The sequence below is a fragment of the Perca fluviatilis genome, chromosome 5, assembly GCF_010015445.1.
Source record: "Perca fluviatilis chromosome 5, GENO_Pfluv_1.0, whole genome shotgun sequence".
Taxonomy (NCBI): domain Eukaryota; kingdom Metazoa; phylum Chordata; class Actinopteri; order Perciformes; family Percidae; genus Perca; species Perca fluviatilis.
The window spans coordinates 31,024,650-31,038,753 of NC_053116.1; the positions used below are offsets into that span (position 1 = coordinate 31,024,650).

The 14,104-nt window shown below is 40.1% G+C and overlaps 1 protein-coding gene across 1 annotated transcript in view; it reads right to left on the reverse strand.

The window, feature by feature from the left end:
* ctnnbl1 (catenin, beta like 1) overlaps positions 1–14,104 on the reverse strand; it is a 69,503-nt gene that overhangs the window by 36,576 nt on the left and 18,823 nt on the right. The window contains exons 8-11 of the mRNA XM_039801205.1: positions 13,104–13,176; positions 11,484–11,542; positions 10,280–10,428; positions 2,155–2,336 (exon numbers count right to left, since the gene is read on the reverse strand). Coding sequence (XP_039657139.1) covers positions 2,155–2,336; positions 10,280–10,428; positions 11,484–11,542; positions 13,104–13,176 — 463 coding nt within the window. The remainder of the gene's footprint in view (positions 1–2,154; positions 2,337–10,279; positions 10,429–11,483; positions 11,543–13,103; positions 13,177–14,104) is intronic.

Sequence of the window (14,104 nt, forward strand, 5' to 3'; positions counted from 1 at the left end):
GGAGACAAGATGGGAAATCCTATACAGGTCGTATTAATTATGGAAAACTCATTCAAAAATGACATTTGCATGTACATATTTAATTGTTGTTCATTTGCATGGTTGAATACAGGCTAATCTGCCAGACGATGTATATGATGCACTCTCTAGCGACACCACGATTACTGTGGTGGCATAGTCCAACTGAACGCAATGTCACTTACCATGACACAAATGGTTAAATTGATCGGTTATTTACTATGATATAATGAAAATAATCAAATCCTCAGCTTTTGAGAAGCTGGAACCATCAAATGTTTAAAAAAATTACTTTTTGATTATCGAAATAGATTTATTTTCTTTCGATGAACTAATTCAGTGTTTCCCAAACGTTTTACAATGCCGTACCCCTTCAGACTTTTAACCTCCATGCTATGTATGCCCCACACTCTCACTATAGCCTTGCTTCCACCAATAAGACTGCTCCATTTCGTCCGGTTTTCTCGTTACCTCTCTGTTAAGGTACCTATCACACTGATGCATTACTAAAAGGCGGAGCTAGAAACACTGCAGTCCGCGATTGGTGCAGACGTTTCTCTGCATCGTCTGTGAAGAGGAAATACAGCGAGAGCTGGATGGAGCAGTGAGGAATAACAAGGTTTTTCAGCTCGTTTCTCAGTGCTGGCTGCTAATGGTATTATGCAGAGAGCGTGGTCTTGGACTGAACGTGAAGATGTATTTAAATGAACATGAACTTTAGAGAACAGACACTTGTGAATTTTCCTTTAGTTTCTTTTCCAGAAGTTGAAGTTTATTGCTGGAGCAGCTGATAACAGTGAAGCCCAGTAAGCCTGGTTTAGTGACTTTCAGTTAACAAGACACCTAGCTGTTTATTTAAACTGGGCTATAGGCTTTCAAAAAAATACATCCTCAGTGTGTTTGAGAAATACACTCACATCTAGACCACACCTGCCAGCCAAACCTCACAGGGAGAAAGTCTTCAAGGTGGATTTTCTTCTTAAAGCCTGTCTTTTAAGTGAGTGTCCGCCTTGCCAGGGACTTTAACACACAGGGGGAGAAGGTTTAACTGTGAGGACGGGTTATCTTCCCTACTCTTTCTCCTGCTGCTCGAGGAGGTCAAAGGTTAATTCATCCAGTCCCTGGGTGAGACGGGACACAATGGAAGACAATTTGTTCTCCTCTGCAGGGCTGGGAAGCCCCATGGGAGGAATCACACCTAATTAATGCAGCCAGAGAGAGAGGAAGGGTTCTGCGTTTTGGATGTAGGTAATCAAACAAAGAGCAGAGAGAAGGACAGGGTTTCTACCGCTTTTTCTTTCAGTCTCTTCTGTTTTGTTCTCTCACCCTGTATCACATGGACAGCCTATCTTTTTCTCACTCTGGCTATTGTTTGCGCTGCCTACCTCTCACTCAGAGACAAGAGAGGTTCGAGAGCGCAGGCAGGAAAATCAATCAAGATTGGATTGATAGTGTAAACTGACAGGCCAAAGAGGCAGCAAACCGTGATACATGAGCAGATTAGGATCAAGTGTGTCTGCAGGAAACGGGTGTGACTACAAGTTGCAGAAAACTAGAAGGATGCAAAATTAACCCATTGTGTTTCGTGCAATCACTTAAATTAGAACAGGCAGCGAACTAAAGATTTCTCTACTTAACAAATACAAAAAAAACGATGCAATTTGAAGGACGTTAATTACAACACTATCAATCATCATCTACATTCTACACTGTAAATACCTCAGGTAATACCATATTCACATCATAAAGTTTCAATAACATGTTACATGTACGTGGAACCTTTAAATCAATGCCAGTGTCATTTTGTGCTGATCAGCAACAGGCTTTTCTTGGAAATCAACTTCCCAAATCTGTGGAAATATATGTTTTAACTGCCACCTGTCACTTTTACATACTACCTTAGCGTCATGTGCAAGCAAATGTGTAGGGAAGCCAGAGCACTTGGAATAGGCTAGCTCAAAACTTTGCAGCGCAGGTATGCTGCCAATAATTTTTAAATGCTCCCAGCCCTTATCCACCATCTGAACCGCTTTTGGTCCTGAACATTTCACAGTTCTCAGCAAAAGAAAGAACATGACAATTATTTTCTTGAAAAGAATTGTGTCTGCTGTTGCATTGTTCTAATTGGTGACTGACCTTCATGCTCCTTCTCTGAAGCACCAGTTTTCTTCATCTTCTTTGGGGTTTTCATGAAAAGTGGAAAGATGGTCCGCAAGCCCAAGATGTCTACAAACTTGTGACAGTTATCTGCTCCCTCTGGTCCAATCATGGCGTGGTCCAGGACCTTCATAGCGCTGGTTCGAGACATTTTCTTTTCTCTGCAGCAGAGAGAGGAAACAATGCTGAAGTCACTTATTGTTTCAATAGATATAAAGAGCATGCATATTTGCAATTACATGCCCTGAAAAGGTATGTCTGTTAAGATAGCGGCCATAAAACCTTTGTGTTTAGGGTGAACTGGTAATACAACACTATTTTTATGCATTTTTTTTTTTTTTAAGTCATTTCAGACTTGAAATGTCTGCTTGCTCTCATTTCTAGCAGTATAACCCTCCTAAATAATATGGATTTTTGTTCATGGGAATGACTGAATCAACTAAAACATGGATACAAATAGCCCCCAGAGTTTTACATTTTACCTTAGTACTCAAAATAATGGGTGTAACAAACCATTATGCTGCTATTAAACAAAATTGTAGAATTTTCCCTTAGGTAGTGCTAGTCGCCACAGGGGGGAAAAAAACACTTACTCTTGATTAATTTGGACTTGAGATATATTACAGAAATCTAAATATAAAAACTACAACAACAATAAGGAACTTAAATAAACTTACATTTTTTCTTTTAGGATTTTATTGCCAAACCTTTTTTTTTTTTTTTTTAAAGTCCAGCAGTTGTTAGGAAAATTCTCGTACAGCAGAGATCTTCAACAGGGGGTCCGGGACCCCTATGGGGTCCTCAGAGTTACTGCAGAGGGGCAGCCAAATTATTGTAACGTTTCTGAAAGTTTCCAAGAAAATTAAAATATCTTAATATAATTCCAATATATTATCTGCAACATTATTAGCAAATATAAATCAGCTTCACAATTAGCTTCACAAGTATTTGAAAGATGGAGACAGCTTAGAGCCCAAAAGGATGCAGTATTGGCTAATTTCCTCCTAAACAGGTAATGTTAAGCATTAGCTTCAGGCTAATTTATCAGAGCTACAAGGGACCGGAATTGTATGTCATTTCAACATTTGTGTACTCACATTGAATTATGCAGCTAGAATACCCGAGTTGGTTACTCGCAAAAACAATTGAGACACAGCCAGTAAAGTGATCCCGACTGGTCCTGGCTAACCCCGCCATGCTAACCCTGCTAACTGCTAACGTTACCGGAGGACCAGGCACTCGGGCCACGGCTGTTTACAACGTGTAGCCTGTTCAGCGGCCGTAGCCGACAACAGTGAGTTATTTTAAGCCAAGAGAGGGGGGCTGTAAATCGGGAAGAGAGGACCGTAAATTAACAGCGTGTTTAGCGATTTTTGCCGTAATTCTAAGCCAATAAAGTGTGTTCGGTTGGGTGGAGAGGACGGCAAGGTGGTGGTATTTTTAGTGGTTCCTACTGTAATTCTAAGCCCATGAAGTGTGTCTGTCTGTCGGGTGGAGAGGACGGCGAGGTTGTTGTGTTTTTAGCGGCTCCTACCGTAATTCTAAGACGAAAAAGTGTGTCTGTCAGTTGGGTACAGAGCTCCCCAATAAACAATACCCCAACAGAAGACAGCAAATGTGTGTTCTGTCAAACAAATACATTATAGCTATATTTATCTGTTTTCCATCATCAAAGCATTGGCACAATAAAGAGGACCAACTGTTTTATGCTCTGTCTACACCCCACACTTCACGCCTCCTCTCGGGAAATGTAGCTGTCTGTCACAGTGTCACTTCCTCCATTCCCGCCAATGACAGATGACAGTGTTTATCTCAGAGGAGGGACACATATTTCAGGCAGTTGAGTCTGGTTCTCCAGACAGACACATTATGTATGATGGACGGCAGGAGAGGCCAGGGGGGAGCGATACACAGTGTACTTTCCGAAGGGAAACTAGGCAATTCAGCTGGGAGACAGGTGACCTAACTCAAACATCCTGGTGTCGTGAGCTACGCCCTCGTCGATGTGTAGTGGCTGCGAGCATGACAGCAGCAGTAGGTTTTTTTTTTTTTTAATTAGACTCAAATTCTAGATGAGAGTGAATCACTCAGAGATGGGCCCTGGCTTAAAAGTGTATTAACCTGTGCTGACTGACATGATCCTATACACCCCAAAGTCTCACCAAAACATTCTCAGACGTGATCAGAAAATAACAATATCCCCCTAAAAAAATAAAAAAAAATAAGTAGTGGAGCTGTACATTCATAAATTTGAAATCCTGAAATACCTTTTGTAAAACTACTGGTGCTACACTCACCATGAACGGAGTAGATGGTTCTTAGACATGTGTCTGTAAAAATGGCAGCAGTACATCACCGTTTTAGGAGGAGGTGTCTAGTCTGACAAACATTTAGCTGTGCCAGGAATTAATCAAGACACCAGGTGTGAAATCAGTATGTAGCACAAGGCTGAAGAGGCCTGGTAGGAAATGAAATGGAGTTTTTGATGGAAAACTAATAAATGTGTCTCAGTGAGTGAGATGATTTGTTTTGTATTCTGTTGCTTTCTCATTTCTTTTTATTGTATTTTTTATTTTGCAGCTGCATTGTGGCTTGGTTAGAAGGAAAGAGCTCATCTTTTGAAAACAATAATAAAACTAAACAAGTTAAACTCGTAATGAAGGATATGATGAAAAGGGTGGAACTTTGATGAGTTAAAGGAACACTCCGGGAATTAGATTTACGGATTTTGATTTACAATGATCACTTTTATTCAGTTTTTTTTTGTGTATTTTACATTTTATGCCATACGCTGGCTGTGATACTATACTTTCTTGTAATTTTGACTGTATTTTTGAATTCAGATGTGTTTAACTGCTATAAAAAAAAAATTCTCCAAAAAGTTAGTTTTTGGAAAAGAATATTCAAAGAAATAAAATAAAATCAGCACAATGTGGGATCTGAAGTGATCTAATAAATAAGCAGTATGATTTTAAGTATATACTATAACAGGCAAAACAACCGCCGTAGTTATCACCTAGCAAGTATATCCTACACATTAACTACATGTAAGGGGTAGAGAAGCTAGAGAAAACTACATAGCAAAGCTCTTATAGAAGTTTCTGATTGCAGTGGAAATGGCCGACAGAGAAGACAATCATGTTCATGTTATGTTAAGTTACGTTGATCACTTTCTGTAACAAAGCAAAATTAAGAATGTACACAGTAATATATTCATTTTCAGGATATAGTAGAAAAGTCCAACTTTTCCATCATCGCTTTATATCAAAAGGTGAACTAAAGATTGTAAATAGCCCCTTTCACACAGCCTGTACAAGGCGGGATTGTTGCGCCTTTTATCCGCCTCGCAGTCTATGTGAAAGTTACTAAGACGGAATGGGGACGGAGTTGTTGCGCCTCTTAGCCGGCAGCAGAGGTAGTCACTGAGCCATAACAGAGCCAAACCAATGTCTGTGTGAAAGGGACAGCCGGCATCCTGGACTACATGAGGTACGATGCGCAAGTCAGTCGCAGATATGTATGCAATTACATCAGATATGCCGCAGGGGGTGGTGTGGGTAAACAAGTCATAGTTGTTCTATGTGACTTAAGACACTGCAGTGCAAGGCGGTAAAGCAGCGGACATAATATAGGTGGACAGAGCGGCACAAAGAGACATTGAGCTAACCGAAAGTGGACTCCAACGGTAACCAGGAGTGCAAAATGAAGATAAGATATGAGGACTGTAGCGACAGCGAGGAACTGTCAATTTATCAGGACCTTATGACAGCTCATTCCACTGTATGTCAGCCACTATTGATGATTTTCAATAAACGAATAACATTTATAAACGTCATGAAATCTGCTCCTGGCCCAGAATCGGCCTTTGGGGAGTGACAACGCACGGCAGTCAGCATGATCGCTCTGCGTACAGTAAAGGCAATTCTGTGTTACCTTATTTGACAGAAAGCTATGCATTTACAGTGTTGCTGAGTATAGGAACCCCTGCTAAAGTTGACTAAAAAGAGGAATAAAAAAAAAAGAATCATCTTTTGGAAATTGATCTCAATGCCTTAATTGAAAAAATCCAACCTTTGAGAACACCAATTTTCTTTGTGAAGGAATAATGTATCGTAAATAAATAAATGTTATTTAAATTACAGGGGGCATAAGTATAGACACCCCTATGTTAAATTCCCATAGAGGCAGGCAGATTTTTATTTTTAAAGGCCAGTTATTTTATGGATCCAGGATACTATGTATCCTGATAAAGGCGCCCCCATATATCTGACCTGATACAGCTGCGTACGTCCTCACGTAGTCTGAGATCAACAGGTCAGAGATTTTTAGTTGCCCCCCGTACACATTTTAAAACTAGAGGGGACCGTTCGTTTCAAGCTGTGGCACCTAGGCTGTGGAACTCACTGCCTCCTTCCGTACGCTGCTTGGATTCAGTGACAAATTTTAAAACTCAGTTGAAAACTCTTCTTTTTAAAGAGGCGTTTCAATAGACCATAGGGTGATTAGGCCGGTTTTATTGTGTCCTAAGTGTCTTTTCTGATTATGTACTGCAATGTATAAATGTTGTGTATCCACCCATTTGTTGTGAAGCACTTTGTGATTTTTATCTGTGAAATGTGCTATACAAATAAATTTTACTTACTTACTTACTTACTTACTAAAGTTCCCTTGGCCTTTGGAATTAAAATAGCCCCACATCATCACATACCCTTCACCATACCTAGAGATTGGCATGGGGTACTTTCCATAAAATCATGTCTCAATGTAAATCAAACTAGCTATTAGGCTAACTGACATAAAACCATACCAATCTCTAGGTATGGTGAAGGGTATGTGATGATGTGGGGCTATTTTAATTACAATGGCCAAGGGAGCTTCATCAAGATGCATATTATCCTGGATACTATGCATCCTGATAAAAAGATGATAGAGAGATGATTTTATGGAAAGTACCCCATGCCAATCTCTAGGTATGGTGAAGGGTATGTGATGATGTGGGGCTATTTTAATTCCAAAGACCAAGGGAACTTTATCAGGATGCATAGTATCCTGGATCCATGAAATAACTGGCCTTTAAAAATAAAAATCTGCCTGCCTCTATGGGAATTTAACATAGGGGTGTCTATACTTATGCCCCCTGTATTTTAAGGAAGAACATTTATTTATTTACGATACATTATTCATTCTCAAAGAAAGGTTGTTTTTTTCCTAATATTTTGAAGACAGATTCAGCAACTGTATGGCCTATTTCTCACTTAAAATGTTTTCAGAAACACGTTTCAGTTAACTATTTTCGTAAAATAAGAGATCGTATTTCGAACAAGCCGCCATTACTATCGGCTGGAGAAGCCAGACCAACGTTACGTGTTGTCATTTCCGGTTTTCATTTTTTGTATTACATCTCGGGCACACGCAGAACGTATGCTCAAGACGGCGTCGCTTCGGTGTGTTCCAAGGCACTTTTTGGACCTCGGGGAGCCGACTGATCAGTCCGGCTGCCTTTTCTGCCAACGGTCAGCCATCCGGTTGGTGCGTCGGGGGCTTTACAAGTAATGCCTCTTTTGATCCCATAACGCCACCTTTGTTTGGTTTTGTGTAGAACGCCAGGCTTCATTGCAGCGCTATTGCGGAATCTCTGTGTGAAAGGGGCTAATGATACCTTAAGTGTATATGACTAATGCATGATAATGGCCTGATAACGTAGGACACATCAATCGAGTGTTGTGGTGGTGGTATCAATAGCTAAAATCCAACACTGAACTATAAATCAATTCCTGTGCCAGAGGGACCTGTGGTAGGATCGCTGTTTAACACACAAGTATAAATCCACCTGTGCTTACGCATGTTTGTCTTGTTTCAAACAAAGCGTATGTTCTGCATTCTGTGCACCGTATTGTGTCAGGCAGAATTCTTAGAAAATCACAATTAGTTTCTGAAACTCATATCTTGGTTTGCCCTTGCTCCTCCTCTTTTTCGGTCTTCTTCTTACTCTGTTTCCCTGGTGGATGATTGAACAGAAAAGGGTTTTTGCATCCAATAATGAGATATTGATCCAAGCCTTAAATCTACGTGACCAATGATGTGATCATCAGCGCAGTGGGTGCAAAGGCTGTGAAAGTTTCATAAATGCGTGAAATGTGTCTTTATGACTCTTTAAGGTCACATCTTCGCCTTGCTGCGCTCCACCAACTGTTGATTGATTGGACTGGCAGTCTCGCCAGGCAATGGAGTAGACAGACGTGCTGTTCTCTGCAGCGGTACAAAATGTTATGCTATGAGTGTTCAAATTTTCACAGTACAAAAAGCACCTGGGGGAAAACGCTCTGAACTGAGCTGCGAGGGCCAAATCGTATATCAAGAGATGATCTGTGCTGGGCTCAACATATATTTTCCTCTTAAAGAATAATTGTATAGCAGTGAAGCACTTATTGCCCATTTGTTGTAAATTCTACATTACTGTAGCACTTCAGTAAGTTGTAGGAGGTTATTATTACACCGGGAACATACTTCATACATAATGCATTTGTGTTTCGGAAATTGTGTGAAGAATTTGCAAAAACAAACCTATTAAAGGACAGTAATTATTCCTAGGTATTAACTGCAGTACTGCAACAAATATGTTCTTGTATCTCTGACTCAACTGTGCCAAAATTATGGCTTTTCAAATATTAACAGTCTGCAATTGCCTGCATTTTTGGACCTCTAACAATCATGTGATTAGTGTTTACAACATAGCCCATTTTAGCATCTATACTTGCTAAGCAGTAAAGCAGAAACTGTTAAGGCTATAAACGAATGCATGATGAGCAGTGGTGGAAGAAGACGTATTCATATCTTTTACTTAAGTAAAAGTACTAATACCACACTGTAAAAGTCCTGCATTGAAAATGTTACTTAAGTAAAAGTACGTACCATCAGGATAATGTACTTTAAGTATTAAAAGTAAAAGTACTCAGTTCAGAAAAATTCTCACATTTTAGAAACTGGAAACAATCAAAACTGTTCTGTCAATCAACTAATCGGCTAATCATTTCACTTGTAGGCCTGTATGTTTTTGGGTAGTTTAATTTATTTTAAAACATTGTATTTTATAAACTACATGTGTTTTGTGTGCAAAAATCTTAATTTGTCAGATTAATGTAGTGGAGTACAAGTTAAAATATTTCCCTCTGAAGTGGAGTGTAAAGTGTCATGAAAAGAAAAGACTCAAGTAAAGTACCTCAAGTTTGTACATAAGTACAGTATTTGAGTAATAGTACTCAGTTACAATCCACCACTGATGATGAGTGATTGTCAAAATCAGTCAGCTGTGCATCAAATAAATTCCCTGCTACATAATTGAAACAATGCAAACACAGCAGTTCTGCCGTGGTTGTCGGTTATTTTAGTTTGGTAACACTACAGATGCCAGTTTTACTATTTCACTGCCCCCTGAAAGACGCTGAGTCGAATAATCTGTTGGTGACCCCTCAGTCGAGCAGTCACTTTTTTTTTTTTTTTTTTCTTCAGTCAGTGTGCATTACATTATATGTAACACCCACAAAGCATGGTAAACTAGACAGGGTCCGTGTATGAAGACGGGTCGGGTTTCCGACATCGCTGCAGACCCCTGATGCACAGAGGACAGTCTTCCCCGTCCCTCCCCCCAGGGATAGAGGGCGCAGCGAGCATCCACGGCCCTGGGAAGCAGCGAGGTCCAGGCAAGGGGTGCTGTAAAGCTCACAGTAGCAGCTGCGAGCCACCTGCACCCCGAGCCTCTCCAAGCCGACCTAGAGCAGTTTACGGCGCATTGTCACGGAGGAAATGCGGGGAGACGAGGGGATCCTCCCACACCATAATCTGATTGTCAGATAGTCCATGTTAAAAATTATCATTAAATTCAAATTGAAAAAAATCTGATTTGGGTACAGCCATAGAAGAAATGCAATAATGCACCATAAAAGGAAAGGAGCGAGAATTGACTGCAAGCTAGGAAACACGGTATGTATGCATCAGCTTTGCAATGTTTTATGTGAAAAGAAAAATGCAATCAACACTTTCACATTAGAGTAGCCTAGGAGTGAGTGCCACAACAGGCATTTCTTACAGTGTATTGCAGCCTTACCTAAGCATGAGATTCATTAGCTGAAGCCCTTCCCCTCTGAGGAAACGGTCCCGATTGGCTGCCAGCATGAGGCAGGAACACAGAGCATCAAAGAGGTTCTCCATCATCTCCTGCTCCTCAGCTGTGGATGGGTTGTGACGTTTGAACACCTGAGAGGAAGGGAACATTTAAAAAGGAAACCCAGGCAGGCATGAGGCTTTTGCGTGAGAAGGACATTCTTGAAACACAGCAACAGCTTGTGAAATGGTTTATTAAAGTAGTTTGGGAATGTGGGAGATATGAGCTCCTTTAATGATGGGAAGGAATAAGCATAGCAAGACAGAAATATTAGCCAGGTTTATACTATAATTAAGAGAATATAAAAAAGAGTGGGAAAATGCCAACAGCTACTACCAAAATGCTGGCCAATGAAAACTTTAATAGCTAATTTGGTGGGAAACTATCATTTTTTATTTTTGAGTGGGGTTAATCATTAGGCTGAAATAGGGTTAAGAATTGGTTTAGGGTTAGACTGGGCTCAATGTGGACCCACAGGTTAGAGCACCATTATGCAGAATAGTGCTCATGTTAAATCTTGGGTCTTTGAGATGCTCATGTTAGAGAAATGACTGAGCTTAAAACGTGGGGTATACTCGCCGCAGCTGACCTGTCGAGCGCCAGTGTGACGTCACGGGAGCGCCCTAACGGTTTATACTTGTGTGGTGCTCGCGACACTAATTGCAGTCTTCTCCTGAACAGAGGTGGCACTAATGAGGAAAGGCTACCAACTTCTACGGACTAGAAGAAGAAGAAAAAAGGTAAACAACGGCAGAACCGGAAGCAGCATTGACACCAATGCTTCGATTTGATTCGATGACCTACTTCGTCGGATCAAGCCTAACATTCACCATACAATAACTCATCTTAACCCAGTAAGTTTACAAGAGAGACTTGCAGTCACTCTGAGAGTCCTGACATCCGGTTACCCTCGAGCTCGTTCATGCTTCCCGTTTCCGCTTTGCTTTCGCACCCTCTGGTCGTGCACTTAAAATCCTGGCGCGCCAGCGAGATCTACGTCATTTTGACGTCACATTGGCGCGCGCCAACTCGGCTACGGCAACTGTAAAACGGCCTTTACCCCTGCAAGGCTCAAATGGATGGACGGGTAAATAAGAAGGATAGTGATAAAGCAAACTAAAGATAGAGAGTAAAAGCAAAATCTTACAGATAGTTGCTGCAGTAACACATCAATGCCATCCATCTCTCCCAATAACTCTCTGGTATCTGTGGAAAAGAGAAGAAAAATATAGGGGGAGGAAGACTAAGAGATAAAAATGGAGTAACAGGACAACAGGGAGATTAAAATGAGATGGAAAAATAGCGAGCAGAAGGGAGGACAGAAAACATTCTGAGAAAAAAAAAGCAAAAGAGAAAAAGGAGAGGGAGGGAATGACAGTGCTACAAAGACAGACAATAAACATAAAACACTGACTAGCACACTGGCTCCAGAGACAGAAAATGAGAAATATACTGGGAAAAATATTAAAATCTTGTTTAAGGTTACACAATACAATTCTACTTCTTAAGATTAATTTTTCCCTTTATTATGCAGCGACAGTGGATAGACAGGAAAGGGGGAGAGAGATGGGGGACGACATGCAGCAAAGGGCAGCAGGCCGGACCTGAACCTGTGCCGCAGCAGGACCCAGCCCACACGGGGCGAACACTCCCACTGGGTGAGCCAGAGGCCGCCCCACAATTCTACTTCTTAATGGCCCCAAACAGCAGTGAGAGCCACATTTCTTAAATTTAAGAATGTCAACACCCAGAAATCCTGTAATTTGACATCAGGAAGTGGCAGACGTACACCCATGTTCACCAACAAAACTGTGCGCTTTGCATTTGTTGCTGAAGGCAAAGTGCTCATAACCAACAGCAGCTACAGGCATAATTAATTAGTATGGATGAGATGCTCTTCTCATTCCCAGCAGCATGTATTTTTACATTATAAAACCCTTCAGAGTGGAGGTTTTAAGTCCAATGTTACAGCAAGAAGCGATAATTACATTTAAATTAGCACATCAAGGATTCTCCCAAATTGTCATTTTCTTAATCATGTGATTTGCCTTATTCTCACTTCAAGACACTGCCAGTATTATAATAGGGAACATTATTCATGGGAGCTTGTTTCCTTTGTGAAAGTTTTTTTTTTGTTACATTTTATGGGCAGGAGGAAGAGGATGAATAAAGGTAGCACTGGTGAAGAGGAGGAGACTGAGTGTAAAATGTGGCACGACTTCCACTGAATATCAATATGGCTTGTACCATTAATGAGGACCTGATAGCCCTGTGGCTATCTAAGGCTTTACAGGTTTTAAGTGAGGGAGGGAAAGGGTGGTGAAGATAGCAAATAAACAAGGAGAGAGAAAGTTAAGAAGTTACACAGGAAGACTAAAAAAGAGACTGGGAGGAAGAGGAATGGAAAGGAGTTAAATGGAAACATGAAAGGTAACTGTAAATAAAAGAAAGTGATGAAGGAAGATGACAGAAAAAAAGAAAAAGAGGGAGGGAAAGGACAAAGGAAGGGACAGGAAGAGCAATGTAAATGAGATACAGTGATGGGAGTGGTACAGTAATAGACAGAGATGGAAAGGCTACAAAAAGGAAAGAGGTAAGATGGGAAGAACATATAGAGGAACGGCTTAAAGAGAATAAGAATAATCCAAGATGGGTAGAAAAACGACAACGAATAGAGAAAATGAACTAAAGAAAAAGAGAGGCAAACAAAAAAGTGGATGTCTAACTTCATTTCGAAGCCAAAGACCATTTAGTGAGACACACTTACTGTCATTGTTTTGTAGCAGGATAGCCAGGATTTCACTGCAGTACAGCTTGTTAGCATCAAACGGCATCTTTGTCTGAGAGGGAAAGAGACCAAATTCCAATAAGGGCTGCAACTAACGATTATTTTCATAGTCGAGTAATCTGTCGATTATTTTCTTGATTAATCTATTAGTTGTGTTTGATTAATAAAAATGTCAAAACATGGTGAAAAATGTGGATCAGCGTTTCCCAAAGCCTAAGATGATGTCCTCAAAGATATTCAGTTTACTGTCACAGAAGAGAGAAGAAACTAGAAAATATTCACATTTAAGAAGCTGGAATCAGAGAAATCTTATATATTTTTTTTAATAACAGAATTACTCAAACTGATTAATCGATTATCAAAATAGTTGGCGATTAATTTAATAGTTGACAACTAATCGATTCATCGTTGCACCTCTATTTCCAATTACCACTCATGTTGAGAAACCCTTTTCTCCAAAGTCCAGAGTATTAGAAAATCACTTTTTTATTCTACAACAAAATATGTATTATTTATTTTTTTATTTTACCATAAGAAGAGATCCTGCCTCATAAATTGTATTTGGTAGTGGTATATAGCAACAGCAACGTTAAATCTTTAAATCTCACATGACAGGTTATCTGAACATACATTCCATTGGATGCATACAACAGGGTTTCTGCAGGCAAGTCAAATTTAAGACCCTTTTAAGACCTTTATGAATTCAATATACGACCTATATCACAACATAAAACTAGAACAAAATGCAGAGTCACAAAAGTACTTGCAAAGTAAACAAAATTATTAAAATTGAACAAAAGCGATACAGAGTAATGATCTGTACATATACAGCAAATTAGGTTAGCTAATTTGGACTAGCAAAAGAAAGAACTACAACACCACAGAATAAATAATAAACATTTCAATGAGCATTAGAGGTAGTGTTGCATGAACATAGGCAAATTAAGACCTGTTTAAACTTATTTAAGAACTAGAACACA